The 21,856-nt window shown below is 42.2% G+C and overlaps 2 protein-coding genes across 8 annotated transcripts in view; one reads left to right on the top strand and one right to left on the bottom strand.

Moving 5' to 3' along the window:
* Positions 1 to 16,875, bottom strand: part of KIF27 (kinesin family member 27) — a 95,691-nt gene extending 78,816 nt beyond the window's left edge. For 2 of the 7 annotated variants that reach the window (XM_055272119.2, XM_063636936.1), the window contains exons 1-3: positions 16,687 to 16,846; positions 9,588 to 9,972; positions 2,539 to 2,739 (exon numbers count right to left, since the gene is read on the bottom strand). In XM_055272119.2, coding sequence (XP_055128094.1) covers positions 2,539 to 2,739; positions 9,588 to 9,885 — 499 coding nt within the window. In that variant the 5' untranslated portion in view covers positions 9,886 to 9,972; positions 16,687 to 16,846. Of the gene's footprint in view, positions 1 to 2,538; positions 2,740 to 9,587; positions 9,973 to 16,686 lie in introns of those variants that run through there. The other 5 variants (XM_063636935.1, XM_055272120.2, XM_055272118.2 and 2 more) reach the window with 4 other exon arrangements.
* On the top strand, positions 16,216 to 20,080 carry LOC129478508 (translation initiation factor IF-2). Its single transcript, XM_055270067.2, has 2 exons — positions 16,216 to 17,015; positions 19,820 to 20,080. The coding sequence occupies exon 1, from the start codon at positions 16,216 to 16,218 to the stop codon at positions 16,993 to 16,995; it is 780 nt and encodes a 259-aa protein (XP_055126042.2). The 3' UTR covers positions 16,996 to 17,015; positions 19,820 to 20,080.
* The last annotated feature ends 1,776 nt before the right edge of the window (positions 20,081 to 21,856 follow it).

The raw sequence follows: 21,856 nt of genomic DNA, 5'->3' as shown, positions 1-21,856 counted from the left end.
CTAAAGAAATATGTCAAACAAATGCACTTTACTTGTGAGTGAGACATTATGTAAGACATACTGTAATTTAAGATCATTTGTAACATCCTTCCAAAATTTTTTCAGCATTGATATCAGATATGAAGTATTTTGATCAAGTTTATCAAGAGTGATAGTGAAGTGTATATATTTCTATCCTGCTTGATATTTTACAAAGAAGCATGTATTATTTTTGTAACTCTTTGATAAAAGATGAAAACATCCAATAATTGTATTCCACAAGATAAAGGAGCTCAAAACATCAGTCTGAATTCTATCCAGAACAGATAAACTGTACTGAATTATCTAATAAGACCATAAGCTACCACATATAGTTTCTTCTTAAAAAACAAAAACAAAAACAATTTCTTCAACCATGCAGGAATGCCAGGACAGGGCTATAAAGATGCACGATTTGCTGCCTCCTGTAGGCTGCTATTTTGACTAAAGCCATCTTACTTTCCTAACTGCTAGGAAATTCCCTCCTCTGGCAGGATCTCCAGGAAGGTTCTACTAAATATGGTTTTTAGGAGAAGAAGACATCCAAGAATAGGCCAGTCATGGTGGCTCGCGCCTGTAATTCCAGCACTTTGGGAGGCCAAAGCAGGCAGATCTCTTGAGCCTAAGAGTTCAAGACCAGCCTGGGCAACATGGTGAAACCCCGTCTCTACAAAAAAAATACAAAAATTAGCCAGGTGTGGTGGCGGGCGCCTGTTAGTCCCGGCTACTCAGGAGGCTGAGGTAGGAGGATCACTTGAGCCTATGAGGTTGAGGCTGCAGTGAGCTATGATTATGCCACTGCACTCCAGCCTGGCTGACAGAGGTAAGACCCTGTCTCCAAAAAAAAAAAAAAAAAAAAAGAATAGTCACTGCAATATTATTAATAACAGTTAAAACCTAGAAACAGCCTAAATGTCCACCAGTGGAATATTAAATAACTATAAACACATTCATAAGACAAATTACCATATAAACATGAAGAGTCATAAGTATGAAAAATATTTAATCACATGTGAAAATATTCAAAATATAAATATTAAGTGAAATATAAAATGCAAAACTGTGTGTAGGGTTGCAAGTATATATTTTTAAAAAATTATATGGGCCAGGCACGGTGGCTCACGCCTGTAATCCCAGCACTTTGGGAGGCCGAGGTGGGAGGATCACGAGGTCAGGAGATCGAGACCATCCTGGCTAACACGGTGAAACCCCGTCTCTACTAAAAATACAAAAAATTAGCTGGGCATGGTGGCGGGCGCCTGTAGTCCCAGCTACTCGGGAGGCTGAGGCAGGAGAATGGCGTGAACCCAGGAGGCGGAGCTTGCAATGAGTCCAGATCGCGCCACTGCACTCCAGCCTGGGTGACAGAGCGAGACTCCGTCTCAAAAAATAAATAAATAAATAAACAAATAAATTATATGTACATAGAAAAATAATTCTAGAAGGAAACCCACCAAAAAGAGAAGTTGGTATTTCTAGGCTCTAGGATTAAAGATAATCTTTTAACTTTCTTCCTTATAGTTTCCTGTTTTCAAAATACTCTATGATGAACATGTTAGCTTTTAAACCAGAAAAGCATAAATTGTTATTCTTTAAAATATTTGCAGTTTGAGCCTCCCATTCTAACCTTCTCCCATTTCCAACAAATGAGTATTGGTTAATGAAATTAACAGGCTACTAATGCAGAAAGTCAGACCTTGAGGAACACAACAAAAAAAACAGGTAAATGTCAATATCAAAAAACAAAAATATAAACTCTTAACTTTAAAAAAAGAGGAAGTATGTGTGCTGGGACAAAAATCAAAGAAAAGAAAGGCAAGTTCTGGGTCAACTTTGATAAACACTTAAAGCAAAAGCCACCTCCAATCTCATGATAGAGCTGAGAGGAAAAAAGATATAAAAACAAATTTAGCCTATATCACAGTCTCACCTGAAGTCAGTCTAGAGGGGAACAATGATAGGAAATCAGTATCTTGTATTACAAATTAATAACTTCACCTTACCAACCAGTCTGAACTACTTTTTCATCTGAGTGATTTAAGAGAGATTAATAGGCTGGGAGCAGTGGCTCACGCCTTTGATCCCAGCACTTTGGGAGGCTGAGGCAGGCTGATCACGAGGTCAGGAGTTCGAGACCAGCCTGACCAACATGGTAAAATCCCGCCTCTACTAAAAATACAAAAATTAGCCAGGCATGGTGGTGCACACCTGTAATACCAGCTACTCGGGAGGCTAAGGCAGGAGAATCACTTGAACCCAGGAGGCAGAGGTTGCAGTGAGCCAAGATTGCACCACTACACTCTAGCCTGTGTGATAGAGCAAAACTCCATCTTAAAAAAAAAAAAAAAAAAAAGAGAGAGAGATTAATAATAAAGCTGTTCAATTTAAAAGTAAAAATAAATTCATTTTGCTTCTACATCTGTTTTTAAAGATTCCTTGGAATATATCCAGAAACTTAATTAAAGCGTTAAAGCATGTCTGTTTGCTAATGAAGGCAACTGATTAAGCAGGCTACTTTACCTGTGTTTCCTTTTTCATCTTCTCGGATGTGAAGATCCTTCATGGATGTCTCCAATTCTAGAAGATCTCTTAGGTCTTCCTTGTACACTTCTATATAAGATACTTTCACATTAAAGTCAATGCTAGGATGTTCAGAGATGCTTTGAAATATTTCTTGAATAGCTCGAGGAATGATACCCTTTTGGCCCTCCACAACTGAAGCTGAAAATTTAGAAAAAGCACATCTGGAACTTAAAACAAAAGAAAAGCTACAACCCCAAATTTATAGTTAACTTATTTTATTATATTTCTATGTATTATAACTTTTTTTCTGGTGGTGGGGGCGGAGTCTTGCTCTGTTGCCCAGGCTGGAGTGCAGTGGTGCAATCTCAGCTCACTGCAACCTCCAACTATCAAATTCAAGCAATTCTCCTGCCTCAGCCTCCTGAGTAGCTGGGATTACAGATGCCCACTACCAGGCTATTATAACTCTTTTAAACCACAACTATAAAATTCACAAGTAAAAGTTTTCACATGTATCCCCTTCCCAAGAATTCATTCATGCATTCATTGAACAAATATTTATTTAGTATCTACTATGTGCCAGGCACTATTCTAGGACTCTGCAATCCACCAATAAACAAAACAGGGAGAAAAGAAATCCCTTCCCTGGTGAGATTCTGCTGAGGAAAGACAGACGATAGCAAAAAAGAATAACTGATAAGTGAATTATATGGCATATTAAAAAGTGTTAATTGTACCTGGAGGAAAAAAAATACGGCAGGGTAAGGGGACTAGAAGTGTAACTACCAGCTGAGAGATGCTTGCAACTTTAAATAGGAAGGTCATGGTGGGCATCATTCAGAAGGTGACATCTGAGAAAAGACTTGAAAGAGGCCGCGGTGGCTCACTCCTGTAATCCCAGACTTTGGGAGGCTGAGGCAGGCAGATCACTTGAGCCCAGGAGTTCAAGACTAGCTTAGGCAACATGGTGAAACCCTGTTCCCACTAAAAATACAAAAATTAGCTAGCTAGGTGTGGCGGCCCATGCCTGTAATCCCAAATATTTGGGTGGCTAAGGCACGAGAATCACTTGAAGCTGGGAGGTGGAGGTTGCAGTGAGCTGAGATAGCGCCACTGCACTCCAGCCTGAGTGACAGAGGGAAACTGTCTCAAAAAAAAAAAAAAAAAAGGCCGGGCGCGGTGGCTCACGCTTGTAATCCCAGCACTTTGGGAGGCCGAGGCGGGCGGATCACGAGGTCAGGAGATCGAGACCATGGTGAAACCCCGTCTCTACTAAAAAATACAAAAAATTAGCCGGGCGTGGTGGCGGGCGCCTGTAGTCCCAGCTACTCGGAGAGGCTGAGGCAGGAGAATGGCGTGAACCCGGGAGGCGGAGCTTGCAGTGAGCCGTGATTGCGCCACTGCACTCCAGCCTGGGCGACAGAGCGAGACTCCGTCTCAAAAAAAAAAAAAAAAAAAAAAAGATTTAATAAGAACATATATTTGAAAAGTCCCAGGAATGAAACAGACATTAAGTTGCACAGGTGAATTTCAAAGCAGGTAGATATGGTAGAAATGTACATTTTAATATAAATGATAAAACTATATGGGGTGGCATTTTATTCCATAAATAGGCCATACTGTGGTGGCTCACACCTGTAATCCCAGCACATGGAAGGCCGAGGTGGGTGGATCGCTTGAGCTAATAAGTTTGAGACAAGCCTGGGCAACATGGCAAGACCCCTTGTCTACAAAAAATACAAAAAATTAGCTGGGCATCGTGTTGCATGCCTATGGTCTCAGCTGCTTGGGAGGCTGAGAAGGGAGGATTACTTGAGCCTGGGGGACAGAGGTTGCAGTGAGCCAGGAGACAGAGCCTAGGTGACAGAGCAAGACCCTTTCTCTAAATAAATAAATACATACATACATACATAATCTTTCCCAATTCACTGTTCATTAAATACTAGATCCAGAGAGGTGGCCCTTGGCTCATAAAACATCATTCTACACAAAGGGCTTCCCCTGCCCAAAGCCACTCCACCTCTCGGATATTCACTACTACTAGTGGGAACCATGTTATAAAAATGTTGTTGCTTTTAGATGACATATAATTTCTAAAGCAGAAAATAGCTGTAAAAAGCAGGAAACTGGCCCTAGGTAAGACCAATCTATTTCACAGTCCTTTGCACTAAAATATCTTTCTCTTTCGATCATTTATTATGGTCTGGGTGGAATCCCAATCACTGGAGCACAATTCATTTATGTTGGCAAGAATGCTTTTCAAAAAAAATTCTTGTATCATATTTCTTCACATCACCAAGTGTATCTGTTCTGAGATTTCTGGATGGGGTGAAAAGGTCCAAGGAGCTTGAGAGTAGAAAGGGATAACGAGAAAAGACAGGGACGTAAGCCAGAGTTGATGGCGACAGAGAATGTGTGCAGAAGACCGGTGCAGAAAGGCCAGTTATGCCCAGGCCTAGACCCTCAGTTCAAGAATGAGGAAGGAAACGTCTCTACACCTCTTCTCCTCCAGCACTATCTAAGCCCACAGCTTCTACAAACCAGAGCACAGACCAGTACAATAACATCATGAGTAAACACTTATTTCTGCTCCCACTTGTTTCAAAAAGGAGTTAGAGCAGCTTTACAAATAGGCGTAGGAGGGACTCAAACAGACACTTCTACATCGGTGTTCACAGCAACATTATTTACAGGAGCTACAAGGGGGAAGCACACCAAATGTCCATCAAAAGAAGAATGGATAAATAAAACACAGTATATACATACAATGGAATGTTCTTGGAAAAACGAATGAAGTTCTGATAGGTGACATAACACGCTAAGAGAGAGAAGCTAGACACAGAAGGAAAAATACTGTATGATTCCACTTCTTTTTTTCTTTTCTTTTTCTTTTTTGAGACAGGGTCTCACTGTGTCACCCAGGCTGGAGTGCAGTGGCACAATCATGGCTCACTGCAGCCTTGACCTCCCGGGCTCAGGCGATCCTCCCACCTCAGACTCTGAAGTAGCTGGGACTACAGGCATGTGCCACCACATCAAGCTAATTTTTTGTTGTTGTTTTTTGTAGAGACAAGCTCTCACTATGTTGCCCAGGAGTGCAGTGGTGCGATCTTGGCTCACTGCAACCTCCACCTCCTGGGTACAAGCAATTCTCCTGCCTCAGCCTCCTGAGTAGCTAGGACTACAGGCGCCCACCACCACACACTGTATTTTTAGTATAGATGGGGTTTCACCATGTTGGCTAGGATGATCTCGATTTTCTGACCTCATGATCCACCCGCCTCGACCTCCCAAAGTGGTGAGCTTACAGGCGTGAGCCACCACGCCCGGACCACTTTTATGTGTTTGATTTTGTTTTCTTCTCTGAGACAGAGTCTTGCTCTGTTGCCCACACTGGAGTGCAGTGGCGCAATCTCAGCTCACTGCAACCTCTGCCTCCCAGGTTCAAGTGATTCTCCCGCCTCAGCCTCCAGTAGCTGGGATTACAGGCACACACCACCACGCCTGACTGATTTTTTTGTATTTATAGTAGAGATGGGGTTTCACCATGTTGCCCAGGCTGATCTCAAACTCCTGAGCTCAGGTGATCCTCCCAAAGTACTGGGATTACGGAAGTGAGCCACCACGCCTGGCCTCCACTTATATGAAATATCTAGAATAGGCAAACTAAAAGAGACAAAGTAAATCAGGGATTATGAGAGAATGTGGGGACAGCTATTGCTTAATGGGTACATAGCTTCTGTTTCGGTGATGAAAACTTCGGAAATACTGGTTATTATTGCATTAACAATTAGTATATTTGATGCTGCAGAACTCTACACTTGAAAGTGGTTACAATGGTAAGTTTGGTGATCTTTATATGTACTTTATCATAATTGTAAAAATAGTAAAAAAAAAAGTGTATGAGATAAAATTTAAAATAAGTGGAGGGAAAAACTGAGACTTTAAAAGTTTCTGCAGGCTAATTTAGAAAACTGCCCATCATTTTTAGCATTGTTCCATGGAAAATGTATTCCAAGCAACAAAGAGTTGACTTACAAATGAAACTTAAAAACAACTTGCTTCCAAGTTGAAGATCACCAAAGTTTAGGTTTCTGGCAACAATCATTCTGAAAATTTTTGGCAACTTCGATGGCTGCCTTTCCCCTAATTTAAGAGGCAAGACTGCCATCATGTGGCAAGTAAAGTAAGTTGTGGGTTTTCTTCTAATACAGTACAAAGGAAGATTCTCTTTTAAGAGCTTATAGATAAGCAATCTTGGTTATCCAGAATAAATAATTGACCAGAAATAGTTCAGTTATTCCCCACATCTATAGATAACAAAGCACAATTTAAAAGACGTATCAAAAAGCTTAATTTCAAATATTTATAATAAAGCTCAAATATGTATTTTGATAACTTAAATATAAAATTTGCAATGTTAGTCTTATATTCCTGAAATAAACCATTTCCAAAAGAAAACCTGCAAAGTTTTATACCTCAACAACTCTCATTTAGTTATTATATGGTATTTAAAGAGTACACAAAAGTTTTTGGAAAAGGCTATACCTTGTAAAGGTAATTCCAACATTCTGAAAAGCAGGGAAATGAATATTAGCTAAATAAGCATCATATTTAAAAATAAAGCCAGGCGTGGTGGTTCACGCCTGTAATCCCAGCACTTTGGGAGACTGAGGCAGGGCGGATCACTTGATCTCAGGTGTTCAAGACCAGCATGGACAACATGGCAAAACCCTGTCTCTGCAAAAAATTCAAAAAAAAAAAAAAATTAGTTGGGAGCGGTGATATGCCCCTGTAGTTCCAGATACTTAGGAGGCCAAGGTGGAAGAATCTCTTAAGCCCAGAAGGTTGAGGCTGCAGTGAGCTGTGACTGTGCCACTGCACTCCAGCCAGGGCGACAGAGCAAGGCCCTATCTCAAAGCAAAATCAAAAACAAAAAACAAAGTGAGACTGTCTCTACAAAAAGGTTTTTAAAATGAAGTAAAATACATTTTAAAATAAGAGAGTTTCATTCTGCCCTAGTGCCCAGCATGGTAACCTAGACACTGCAGATGCTCAATAAATATTCACTGGAGGGGAAAAAAAAATTATTTGCATGGTTAACAGCCAAAAAGCTGACCCAGAATTGGTGTCCTATAGAGACATTCTGGGAAACACAAAATGCTCACTAATACACCAAAAAATAAATCCAACTTTTTTTTTTTTCTTTTTGAGACAGAGTCTTGGTCTATTGCCCAGGCTGGAGAGCAGTGGCACGATCTTGGCTCACTGTAGCCTCTGCCTCCCAGGTTCAAGCGATTCTCTGCCTCAGCCTCCCAAGTAGCTGGGATTAGAGGCATGTGCCATGACGCCCAGCTAATTTTTGTATTTTTAGTAGAGACAGCGTTTTATCAGGTTGACCAGGCTGGTCTCAAACTCCTGGCCTCAAGTGATCTGCCTGCCTCGGCCTCCCAAAGTGCTGGGATTACAGGCGTGAGCCACCGCACCTGGTCTGAAATGATATTTTACATTGTTAAATGCAAAAAGAAAGTTACAGAATCACAAGTATAATATCTCATTAAACAAACAAAAACCCAAAAACTACACAAGTGACTAATATGCATCAAACTTATCTCTTTGGGGTGAGAGGAGCTGTCACTTGTTTAATTTCTTATGCATCACTTGCAATCCTTCTTATAATAAATATTTCTTTAATTTAAAAAAAGTAGAAAGAAAACACCATCCAAAATGTTCTTAATGGTCCTCTATTTCTTCTGATAGGGAGAATTTTAGAGCAATTAAAATATGTTAGGACAACAGATAACTTCAATAACTTTTTCCCTTACAAAATTAAAACAGTACTCATGGTCTCTTAATAATAAAAAAAAAAGTATAGCTATAATTAAGTCACCAGCTTCTGAACATTTATAACTCCTATTGGTATAAAGCACATAATGGGTCATTAGGATTATAAAACATTTGCCAATCAAAAAAAAAAAACCCTACAATCCTAAAGAAAAGCCACAATTTATACTAGAAAAACTGAATTCTTTTTATTGTAAGATGCTGAAACAATCTAGTATCTGTGATTTCCTAATCCTGCAGAATATACAGATTTTTTTCTTTTAGTTGGAGAGCACTGGCATCTTAAGGCTCCTCCATTTTAATCTTTGGAATAAAGATTTCCTGAAACTACACAACCACCCTCTAAGCCACCTCCCATCCATGCATGTAATGAGAGAAGTTTCTTTTTTAAAATTTTTTATTTTTTTATTGTTTCAGCTCATATCTGAACAGCTAGAGAAAAAAGTTTCTGAAAGCCATATATTTTACATTTGTGAAATATGAAAATAGAAAAATATTGAGAGCCACTATTCATACAGAGAATACTAACTAAAACTTTAGACAATGATGCATATGTGCACTACTCAAAAGTTTGTTTTTAGTGGAAAAATATAAATACAGTAAACAATCTTAACAGAGGACTTGGCTGTCAATTCCCCCACTCTATTACCAGACACTTAACTAAAATGATTTCCAAGGTTCCCTTCAGCTCTACATGAGATCCTATGATTCCATCTTTTCCAAACTATAATTATAAGCAGGAGAAATTATGTCCTAAAATATTCAGAATTTAAAAAAGAAATCTGGCTAGAATATGAAAAAAAAGATACTTTACATAATAAATTTTTCCTATGATTCCTAAGTCCTGATTGTGGGACTCTTAATATTTACAACTGGCTTGTTAAAAAATGCAAAATCTGATCATGTTAACTCATTTATCTCTATTTTAAATTCTGTTCAAAATAACAAGAGCTGACCACTGAAAACTATTTTAAACTTCTTTCCTCAAGCAAATATAATCCTAAGTTAGATTGCTTAATGAAACTTCAATATTTAAAAACAAATCTTTCAAAGATGATGATCTTATGATCACATTTGATTACATTATTCATTCCTTCACTATTCAATCAATATGCTAAACACCTACCATGTGTCAGGTACTGGTCATATTTTAGCTTCTTTCTAGCGTCACAAATAAAAGTCAAAGAGTATGAGAATCTTACCAATATGGCCTCCTCCAATGGTGTATGTCTTCCCAGATCCAGTTTGTCCATAGGCAAAAACAGTTGCATTATACCCCTCAATGAGTGACAACACTAGGGGCTTTATACATGTATTATAAACTTCATCTTGAGTGGAATTTTTGCCAAAAACAAAATCAAAAGTGAAGACTCTATCTCTCCCAATGATAACTTGCTGGCTGTTTGGAATAACTCTCACACAAACTTGATGATTATGAAGAACTTCTTTGCAAAGCAGAGGTCTAATTCTTACAGCAACTTTTACTGGTATTTCTTCCATGGCAACTTAGATTTTACTAAATAGATTTTCTATTTAATGTTCAGTATCTAGTGTGAGAGACTTCCATCTTATGTAAGATCTGGATTCCTGTGTATCAAAAATAAAAAGCAAATTTTAATTACTGATTCCTTGTATCCCAATAAACTAACCACCTTCTAAAGCAAAGTCAATTACAACAGGTTTTTGTTCCAATACAACATAGTTACAAAGAGTAAACCTGTCTTGTAAAATACATTGTAAATTTGTAGACAAAATAGTATGTCTTGGGTTTGCTTCAAAATAATCTAGGTGTGGGGTCCATGAGTTGATAAATGATGAAGCTAGGTAGTAAGTACATGGGATTCCATTGTGCCTTTATTTCTACAATAATGTTTCCCAGTTCATTAATCTAAATATTAAATAACCAGGGAGTTAGAAAATTAAGGCAAGGAGATAAGTAAGGAACTGTACACACGTTTTTTTGTTTGTTTTTTGAGATGGAGTCTAGGGTGGAACGCAGTGGTGAGATCTCGGCTCTCTGCAACCTCTGCCTACCAGGTTCAAGTGATTCTCCTGCCTCAGGCCTCTCGAGTAGCTGGGGTTACAGGCACCCGCCACCACACCCAGCTAATTATTGTATTTTTAGTAGAGACAGGGTTTCACCATATTGCCCAGGCTGGTCTCAAACTCCAAACCTCAGGTGACCCGCCCACCTCGGCCTCCCAAGTGCCGGGATTACAGGCGTGAGCCACCGCGCCCAGCGTGTACATGTGTTAAAAACAAACATTAGTACTAGATTTTATAGCTATGCATTGAAAAATAGCATCTCCTCTTTGCCACAATTATTAGAAATAAATCCATGAAAATAGTTTTAAGAATTTCAATAAGTCAATATAAATTTAAAACTAAATTTTTATTCAAAAATAATCAAAACTAACAGAAAAACTGCTTTTTCTACTTCTAAATGTTATGTTGTACTTATTTCTGAAGATCTCTGCTAGAATTAATACATTAAAAATTAAATTGTTGACTGTAGTTTCCTGGCTAAAAATATATATAAATAAATAATTGGTAACTACATTTACAATGAACACTCTTTTTTTTTTTTTTTTGAGACGGAGTCTCGCTCTGTCACCCAGGCTGGAGTGCAGTGGTGCGATCTGGGCTCACTGCAAGCTCTGCCTCCCGGGTTCACGCCATTCTCCTGCCTCAGCCTCCAGAGTAGCTGGGACTACAGGCACCCGCCACTATGCCTGGCTAATTTTTTCTATTTTTAGTAGACATGGGGTTTCACCGTGTTAGCCAGGATGGTCTCGATCTCCTGACCTCGTGATACGCCTGTCTTGGCCTCCCAAAGGGCTGGGATTACAGGCGTGAGCCACCACGCCTGGCAGAACACTCTTTTTTTTTTTTTAATATATATATATATATTTTATTATGCTTTAAGTTCTAGGGTACATGTGTACAACGTGCAGGTTACATATGTATACATGTGCCATGTTGGTGTGCTGCACCCATTAACTTGTCATTTACATTAGGTATATCTCCTAATGCTATCCCTCCCGCCTCCCCCCACCCCACAACAGGCCCTGGTGTGTGATGTTCCCCTTCCTGTGGCAGAACACTCTTAAAAATAAATTTAAAAAACAATTCCATTTACAATAGCATCAAAAAGAATAAAATACTTAGAAATAAATTTAACAAAAGATGTGTAAAACATATAGTCTGAAAACTATAAAATACTGTTAGAAGCACAAGATGTACATAAATGAAAAAACATCTCATGTTTATGAACTGAAAGATACATTAATATGTCAGTATTCCCCAAATTGATCTACAGACTCAATGCAATACCTATCAAAATCTCAGCTGACTTAGTTGCAGAAATTGACAAGCTGATCCTAAAATCACAGAAAAACTCAAGAGACACAAAATAACCAAAACAATATTGAAAAAGAACAAAGTAAGAGGACTCACGCTTTCCTAATTTCAAAACCAAACAACAGTAATCATGATAGTGTGGTACTGGCATAAGGATAGACATATATGTCAACAGAATAGAATTGAGAATCCAGAAATAAACCCTCACATTTATGGGCAACTGATTTTCAACAAAGGTGCCAAGACAATTCAACTGAAGTATAAGAACAGTCTTTTCAACAAATGGCACTGGGACAATGGATAAAATAATGAAGTTGGACACCCTATCTCATATCATATACAAAAGTTAACCAAAAATGGACCACAGACCTAAATATAAGAAGTAAAACTACAAAACTCTTAAAAGACAGGAGTAACTTTTTATGACCTTGAATTTGGCAATAATTTCTCAGATATGACACCAAAAGCAATAAAATAAAAAATACCAATTTGAACATTACACATTGTATACATGTACTGAAAAACCACACTGTACCCCATAAATATGTACAATGATTGTGTCAATCAAAAATAATAATAAAAGCAAAAAATAAAGATGAAGTATAGATTAAAAAATAAGTAAGACCCAGCCTGGGCAACATAGTGAGACGCCATGTCTACAAAGAAATTTTTTTTTCAATCAGCTCAGCATGGTAGTAGGCACCTGTAGTCTCAGCTACTTGAGAAGCTAAGGCGGGAGATTGGCTTGAACCCAGCAGCTGGAGGTTACAGTGAGCTGTATCTGCACCACTGCACTATGATGTGGACAACACTATAACATGGACAACAGAGCAAGAACTTGTCTCAAAGAGAGAGAGAAAGAGAGAAGCAGAGAAATGGGGGCGGGGGGGCAGGACAGGGAGGGAGAGGAGGGAGGGAGGGAAGGAAAAACAACATCAAAATTAAAAACTTTGTGCCTCAAAGGAAACTGGTGAAAGTGAAAAGACAACTCACTGAATGGGAGAAAATATTTGCAAAACATATATCTAACAAGGAACTTGCAACTAGAATATCTAAATATTACAACTCAAAAAGTTCTTTAAAAATTTTAAATAGGCAAAGCATCTGAAAAGGCAGTTCTTCAAAGAAGATATACAAATGAATAATGAGCACATGAAAAGATGCTCACCATCATTAGCTATCAGGAAAATGCAATCAAAACCACAATGAGAGGCCAGATGCACAGTGGCTCATGCCTGTAATCCCAGAATTTTAGGAGACTGAGGTGGGAGGATGTCCTGAGGTCAGGAGTTCAAGCCCAGCCTGGACAACATGGTGTAACCCCATCTCTACCTAAAATACAAAAATTAGCCAGGCGCAGTGGCTCAAACCTGTAATCCCAGCATTTTGGGAGGCCGAGGTGGGAGGATCACCTGAGGTCAGGAGTTCGAGACCAGCCTGGACAACGTGGTGAAACCCCGTCTCTACTAAAAATACAAAAATTAGACGGGCAAGGTGGTGGGCGCCTATAATCCCAGCTACTAGGGAAGCTGAGGCAGGAGAATCGCTTGAACCCAGGAGGCAAGAGGTTGCAGTGAGCTGAGATCGAAGCACTGCACTTCAGCCTGGGCGATACACCAAGACTGTCTCAAACAAACAAACAAACAACAACCACAATGAGATACTAATCCACATCCACTAGCACTGCTATAATAGAAAAGACAGATCGTTAAGTGTTGGCAGGGTATAAAGAAATTAGAACCCTCATACACTACTGGTGGGAAGGTAAAATGGTACAGCCACTTTGGAAAACAGATTGACACTTCTGCAAAAAGTTAAACATACAGTTATCTCTTGACCCAGCAATTCCACTCCCAAGAGAAAGGAAAACATTGTGTTTGCATAAAAACCTATGTACAAATGTTCAGTTTTGGAAGGATAAAGCTTATACTAAATTTAACAAGTAATCTATGACAATGTTTAGGTGCAGATGATGAAAAGTAATGAGTTTGAGGTGAGGCTAGGTTCTTTGGAGAAGCTGCTGAGTCTTGAAGATTACCATTAAGTAACACAGACAACTAGACTGAAATAATATTTTATTAATAACACTAATAACAGTGAATTGATAATATTCACTACTCTTGAAAAAAAAAACCGTGGCCCAGCACGGTGGTTCACATCTGTAATCCCAGCACTTTGGGGGGCCAGGGCGGGTGGGTGGATCACTTGAGCCCAGGAATTCGAGACTAGCCTGGGCAACATGGAGAAACCCTGTCTCTACAAAAAATAAAAAAATTAGGCAGGCATGGTGGCGTGCGCCTGTAGTCCCAGCTACTCAGGAGGCTGAAGCGAGAGGATCCCTTGATCCTGAAAGGGTTGAGACCTTGTCAAAAACAAAACAAAATAAAACAAAACTCTGCAACAGTACTCTGCATTTGTAATTCTGTGAGTAGATGGCGTGAAGAGGATCACAACAAAAAACATTTACATCACTCTTCTAAAAGCCCACTGAGAATAAAAAAATATCAGGTCCCTTGGGCTGTAAAATCCCAAAACAGAGGCAACAAACTATCTTTAATGGCTAAAACAAAGAGATACACCTAACCTTAGCAGTTTTTAAATCATTCTAATGAATTTTACACTGGAAAAAAAAATGCTCATGTGTTTGATAAATCCTTTCTTGGATCTTAAAGAACTCTACAATCAGGCCGGGCGCGGTGGCTCAAGCCTGTAATCCCAACACTTTGGGAGGCCGAGGCAGGCGGATCACGAGGTCAGGAGATCGAGACCATCCTGGCTTACATGGTGAAACCCCGTCTCTATTAAAAATACAAAAAATTAGGCGTGTTGGCGGGCGCCTGTAGTCCCAGCTATTTGGGAGGCTGAGGCAGGAGAATGGCGTGAACCCGGGAGGCGGAAGTTGCAGTGAGCCGAGATTGCGCCACTGCACTCCAGCCTGGGGGACAGAGCAAGACTCCCGTCTCAAAAAAAAAGAACTCTACAATCATTTGGTACTGGAAACTTTTCCAACTGCAGGAATGCTGAGTTAATTCTTCCAAATGTCTCTGAAGACCAACATTTGAAGTTACCATACAGATTAGTTTATTGCTTTGTATGCCATCAAATTAAAGCAAAACTCGTGGACTATATTAAGCCAAACCTAAGTGCTTCCAATGAATTTGCTAATAAAAAATGCCAAATTGGGATATTTTCATTTGTTGGGTTTTTGTTTTGTTTTGTTTTTGAGACAAGGTCTGGCTCTGTCACCCAGGCTGGAGCGCAGCGGCACCATCTCGGCTCACTGCAACCTCCGCCTCCTGGTTCAAGCGATTCTCGTGCCTCAGCCTCCAAAGCAGCTGGGATTACAGGCACTGCGCCCGGCTAATTCTTGTATTTTTAGTAGAAACGGGGTTTCACCCTGTTGCCCAGGCTGGTCTCGACCTCCTGGGCTGAAGAGATCCGCCTGCCTCGGCCTCCCAAGGTACTGGGATTACAGATGTGAGCCACCATGCCCAGCCTCATTTCTTGGGGTTTTTAATGGTAATATCTATAAACAATTTGGTTATAAAGGCAACTGAAACTTATTCTAAGCATTAAAAAAACAATAATAATGGGGCCGGGCACGGTGGTTCACGCTTGTAATCCCAGCACTTTGGGAGGCCGAGGCAGGTGGATCGCTTCAGCCCACGAGTTCCAGACCAGCCTGGGCAACATGGTGAAACCCTGTCTCTACTAAAAATACAAGAATGAACCAGGCTGTGGTGACGCACCTGTAGTCCCAGCTACTTGGGAGGCTGAGGTTGGAGGATCGCTTGAGCCCGGGAGGTTGAGGCTGCAGTGTGCCACTGCACTCCAGCCTGAGTAACAGAGCGAGACCCCGTCTCAAAACAAAACAAACAATAATAATGGTCCACATAGGGCTTGTAAAACATCCATATACAAGAAATAAAGTTTTTACACAATCCATAGCACTTATACTTCAGATTCTGATCAATTATAGTCATCAGAAACATACGTATTACGTCGCCAATAAAATGATAAAAAAAGGCGAAATCTGATTGGCTGGTCGTCTTTAAGTATACTCAATGGGTGTTTGAAATCTGAGCAAAGGCAAGAGAAATACTGAATCCCTCATGTCATGTCACTGGTCAGGAATGAGTGTCTCCAAACACCGTTTCCATCCCGTACCCTTGATTTCCCAGAAAGCAGTGGGTGTCTTAAATGTGTGGTCTGTTAATTATTTTCATAAAAAACTTCCCAGTAGATGGATAGTAAATCGCATACGGAGCTCAGAAAAGGCCCCAAATGCGTAAAGAAGACAAAGGAGTAAAGGGCAAACAACAAGGATTTTCAACACTGGAGACTTAAAAGGTGTTACTTAAAAGGTGTTTCAAACAAAGAATCTGGGTGCTTTGCCCTTTATAGTCACCTGCCTCCGAGAGAGAGCTCTCGGGCTTGAATGCGCCCAAATTTCAACCCCTACGGTGGGAAATGCGCCCAAGTTTTAATCTCTACGGTGGGAAAAAGACACCTGCGACAAAACAAAGGTGGGGGTGGCGGCCCTCGCGTCGCACCTCACGCCGTGCAACGACACGAGACAAATACGGGGTGCGCTCCGAGGGGCCGGGTCCCAAGTTCCAGTCGACCGGTGTTCCCCGGGGCCCGCTCCTCAGGGCTCACCCAACTTCCTCCGGAAGGGGCGCTCTGCCTCTAGTCGCTCGCCGGGCTCCCAGCCCCGACCCCAGACCCCTCGGACGTCCCCATAGGCCTCGCTGGCGCCCCAACCGCCCACCCTCCGCTCCCCCCGCCGTGGCGGCCCCGACCCCAAGCCGGTGCCTACTACTCCCAACGGCGGGCTGGGGGCGCGGGCGCGGCGGGCGCTGCGGGCTGGAGGGCGGGAACCGCGGAAGAGAGGGCGCCCCACTTCCCCGCACCGCCCGGCCAGGCCCGCCGCGCACTGACCGGCTCGGGACAGCCCAGGCCCCTGGCGGCGAGCGCCGGACTCCTCAGCTTCGCTCTGCCACACCGCGCAGCCGCCGCCCGCGTCTTTTGTTGTCGCGGGTTCTCCTGGCAACCAGCGAAGCCCGCCTCCCGCCGCGTCCTCTCCTGGATGCCGCGTCCTGGCCCCGCCCCCGATCCTGGCCGCGCCCCCAAGCCCGCCGCGCAAGAGTCCTGCGTCCCCAGGAAGTCCGCAAAGGGCCAGCCCTTGGGCTTGCCTGCAAACCCGAGATGTGTCCCACCAACGCGCTGGGACCGGTCTGTGAGGCCTGAGCGCAAGTATCTTTCCACGGGTTCGTGAAATGAGTGAGAACGATTCCACACTGTGTTTCAATATCTTAGCTACCAATTCAGTTTATTTTTATTTTTATTGAGTAAAACTTGCCTAACAGAAACCATCTTAAAACTAACAATTCAGTGGCATTTAATGCATTCACAGTGCTGTGCAACCATCACCTCTGTATATAGTTCAGAAACATTTTCATAACCCCAAAAGAAAATCCCCAAACCAGTTAGCAGTCATTCCTTCTGGTTCTCCTCTCCCCACAACCCCAGCCAGCCACTAATCTACTTTCTGACTCTATGATAGCTTTACCTATTCTGGGCATTTCATTATTGATGGAATCATTCAGTATATGACCTTTTGTGTCTAGCTTCTTTTGCTTAATGTTTTCAAGATGCAGTCATGTTGTAACATCTATCAGGACTTCTTTTCTTTTTTTTCTTTTTGAGACGGAGTCGTGCTCTGTCGCCCAAGCTGGAGTGCAGTGGCGTGATCTCGGCTCTCTGCAACCTCCACCTCCCGGGTTCAAGCGATTCTCCTGCCTCAGCCTCCCGAGTAGCTGGGATTACAGGCGCGTGCCACCATGCCCGGCTAATTTTTTGTATTTTTAGTAGAGACAGGGTTTCACTGTGTTCGCCAGGATGGTCTTGATCTCCTGACCTCGTGATCTGCCCGCCTCGGCCTTCCAAAGTGCTGGGATTACAGGCGTGAGCCACAGCGTCCGGCCCTTTAGATGGAGTTTCGCTCTTATTGCCCAGGCTGGAATGCAATGGCGCCACCTAGGCTCAACGCAACCTCCGCCTCATGGGTTCAAGCGATTCTCCTGCCTCAGCCTCCGGAGTAGCTGGGATTACAGGCATGAGCCACCATGCCCGGCCCTATCAGGACTTTTTAGGGCTGAAAAATATTCCATTGTATGGATATAGACAAACCACATTTTGTTTATCCATTCATCAGCTGGTGGTGGACATTTGGGCTGTTTCCATGCTGCTATGGACATTCACATACAATATTTGGATGTCTGTTTTCAGTTCCTTTTTTTTTTATTTTTATTTATTTATTTATTTATTTATTTTTGAGATGGAGTCTCACTCTGTTGTCCAGGCTGGAGTGCAGTCGTGCTATTTCTACTCACTGCAAGCTCCGCCTCATGGGTTCAAGTGATTCTCCTGCCTCAGCCTCTGGAGTAGCTGGGATTGCAGGCATGCGCCACCACCACGCCTGGCTAAGTTTTCTGTATTTTTAGTAGAGACAGGGTTTCACCATGTTGGTCAGGCTGGGCTCGAACTCCCGACCTCGGGTGATCTGCCCACCTTGGCCTCCCAAAGTGCTGGGATTATAGGCGTGAGCCACCGCGCTGAGCCTGTTTTCAGGTCTTTTAGGTATGGACCTAAGAGTGGAATTGCTGGGTCGTATGCTAATATTTAACTTTACCAATTTGATTTTAAATGCTTTAATGCCTCCTGTTTTTAGTAGCACAATCTAAGCATCTTCAAAAAGCCTTCTTTCTCTCATGAAATATAGGAATGAAGGTGGGGGAAAAAAGCTGACTATTTTATGTATAGTTTTTATTTTTTTTCTTTTAACTGAATTATTTAAAATTTTAAAAATTCGGTCTGGGCACAGTGGCTCACACCTGTAATCTCAGCACTTTAGGAGGCTGAACTGGGAGGATCACTTGAGCCCAAGAGTTCGAAACCAGCCTGGACAACATAATGAGACCCCCCCATCCCTACAAAAAATCAAAACTTAGCCAGGTGTGGCTGAGCATGCCTGCAGTTCCAGTTACTCTGGAGGCGGAGGTGGGAGGATCGTTTGAGCCTGGGAGGTCAAGGCTGCAGTGAGCCGTTGTTGCACCATGGCATTCCAGCCTGGGTGACAGAATGAGACTCTACCTCAAAAAAATAATACATAATACATAATTTTTAAAATTCTAATATTTGAATTGATTATGTTGCATTTTTAGAACTCTTTGAAAGCAAACAAAAACTCACATCATGACTGTGAATTGGTAAGTCAGACTGGTCTGCTGACAAAGCTTCAATAATTAATAGTACATAACAATTTAAGTCTAGGAATACCCAGAAGTCTCAACAGAAGTTCTCAAGAAGCCACATAATTGCAGAGAGGAGGTCAGTAAATGCCTAACAGCATTAGAATGGGTCATTTTCCATTGTCCCCAAATTGATGTCTTGAGTCCAGAGTTAGAGAACAGGAGTTACTTAAGTTCCCCACACTGTAAAGTGAATGCCAGTCATTGCCAACCCTTCCTCCCTAAGATTTATAGCAGGACTAGGCTAATTCCATTCAAGTTCCAATCCTATCTCTTTTTTTAAGTCTCTGTAAGAAAGACTCGGCAGTGGAGTCAAGGGGTCTTGGGCCTTGCAGGTTGGAGAGTTAGAGGCCTCCCACCTAAGTCAAAGGAGGCTCTAAGAGTGACGGGCAAACCCTGTGTGATGTGCTAGAATAGGAAACCTGGCTTTCTGTTGGGAGCAACTAGGGGAAGAAGTAAGCTGATCTGCTTCTCAAGAATGGAGCGAAGCAACTGAGAGGTTGCTGTAGTAGAGCAGCCTGTGTTCCTACAGTTTAGCAGGGGGAGAACCTGTGATTTGCTCATGGTCCAGGGGATCCTTTGGAGGGTACCCAAGCTAAAGCCCCATGAAGATTGTCTTGAGGACTGTCTCCTGCAGATTAGTCCCCAACAGTAAGAGGCAGTGGGAGGGGCTGGGCTTGGGATTAGCAGAAGTAATTGAGCCAGTGCTGGATCTTCTTAAGGGAACTATGTCTTCTCCTTAAGGGAACTGTATCTTTCAGGTCCACTGAAGAACTCTGCATATGTCCCATGGGAGACCAGCTTTGGGATGCTTGTCCTACAGAGAAAAACATCCATGCCCAGTCCACTTTACCAGAAAAGCAGTAACAAACAGAAGATTACAGTTAGACCAAATTAAATAAAGAAATATGTGCCCTTTTTGCCTAAATCATCTTCCCTCACCCACATTTTGAGAAAGCTGGATCCAGGAAAGAAAGGAAGTATTAAGGAAACCACAGATCATACCTCTTCTCCCACTTTAAATTCTTTTAATGTTGCTATAATGTTTGATGAATTCCCTTAATTTCTCTGGCAGAGAGAAAAGAAGCTTTATACTTTAAAAATGGGGTTTCTGGCAGGCAGCGTTGGTGCACGCCTGTAATCCCAGCACTTTGGGAGGCTGAGGCGGGCGGATCACAAGATCAGGAGTTCGAGACCATCCTGGCCAACATAGTGAAACTCCATCTCTACTAAAAATACAAAAATTAGCCGGGTGTGGTGGCACGCCCCTGTAGTCCCAGCTACTCAGGAGGCTGAGGTGGGAGAATCGCTTGAACCCAGGAGGCGGAGATTGCAGTGACCTGAGACCATGCCATTGCACTCCAGCCTGGGTGACAGAGTGAGACTCCGTCTGAAAAAAAAAAGGAGGGGGGGTTTCTGTGCCATCATTTTGCCTTTGGCTCCTTAATTCAGTGTAGAGAATGTTAGCTTTCCTAAGGAAACATACTGCTTGGGTCCTGTCAACTGGTGCCAGGTGGATTTGCTTGGCCCTATGGTCAAATTGGGCAACCGCAATCTCCACCAATCATGAGGGGAACCTTGGGAGACTAGGAAATAATCCATACCCCAACCTGAAAAGCAAGCCCAGGACAGTGGCTTTCGAATTTGATTGATACTGAGCCACTATCAGAAATTCACTTGACATCATGACTCAATACACAGGTATGTGTATAAATGAAAACAAGGCCAGGCACAGTGGCTCATGCCTGTAATCCCAGCACTTTGGGAGGCCAAGGTGGATGGGTCACTTGAGGTCAGGAGTTCAAGACCAGCTTGGCCAACATGGTGAAACCCCTCTCTGCTAAAAATACAAAAGTTAGCCGGGTGTGGTGGTGCATGCCTGTAGTCCCAGCTACTCAGGAGGCTGAGGCAGAAGAATCGCTTGAAACCGGGAGGCAGAGGTTGCAGTGAGCCAAAATCACGCCACTGCACTCCAGCCTGGGCAACAGAGCGAGAGTCCATCTCAAAAAAAATAAATAAATAAAATAATAAAAATAAAAATACAAAAATTAGCTGGGTGTGGTGGCACAAGCGTGTAATCACAGCTACTCGGGAGGCTGAGGCAGGAGAATCACTTGAATCCTGGAGGCAGAGGTTGCAGTGAGCCGAGATTGCACCACTGTACTCCAGCCTGGCAACAGAGCGAGACTCCATCTCAATAAATAAATAAATAAATAATGAATGAATGAAAACAAAAGTTTTGGGAAACAATACTTACCTTTACTAAGTGCAACGTTCTATGTATTTTATTTTATTCTATTCTACTTTTCTTTTTTTTAAAGACAGGATCTTGCTATGTTGACCAGACTGGTCTCGAACTCCTGGCCTCAAGTGATCCTCCCATCTCAGCCTCCCAAAGTGCTGGAATTACAGGAGTGAGCCACTGTGCCTGGCCCTATTCTACTTCAATTTTTTGTTTTTTTTTGAGACAAGGTCTCACTCTGTCACCCAGGCTGAGTACAGTGGTGCAATCATGACTCACTGCAGCCTCAACCTTCCAGGCTCAAGCAATCCTCCCACCTCAGCCTCCCAAGTATCTGGGAATACAGGCACCGGCCACCACGCTCAGCTAATTTTTTATTTTTTTGTAGGGATGGATTCTTGCTGTGTTGCCCAGGCTGGTCTTGAACTCCTAGCCTCAAGTGATCCTGCTGCCCTGGCCTCCCAAAATGCTGGGATTACAGGCATGAACAACCATACCCAGCCCAATTTTTCTTAATGTTGATTACAACCCTTTAAATTGATTTCATGACCTACTA

This window comes from Symphalangus syndactylus, chromosome 3, assembly GCF_028878055.3.
Source record: "Symphalangus syndactylus isolate Jambi chromosome 3, NHGRI_mSymSyn1-v2.1_pri, whole genome shotgun sequence".
Classification (NCBI taxonomy): Eukaryota; Metazoa; Chordata; class Mammalia; order Primates; family Hylobatidae; genus Symphalangus; species Symphalangus syndactylus.
Note: the sequence above shows the minus strand (reverse complement) of the source record. Positions and strands in the feature narration are given on the sequence as shown.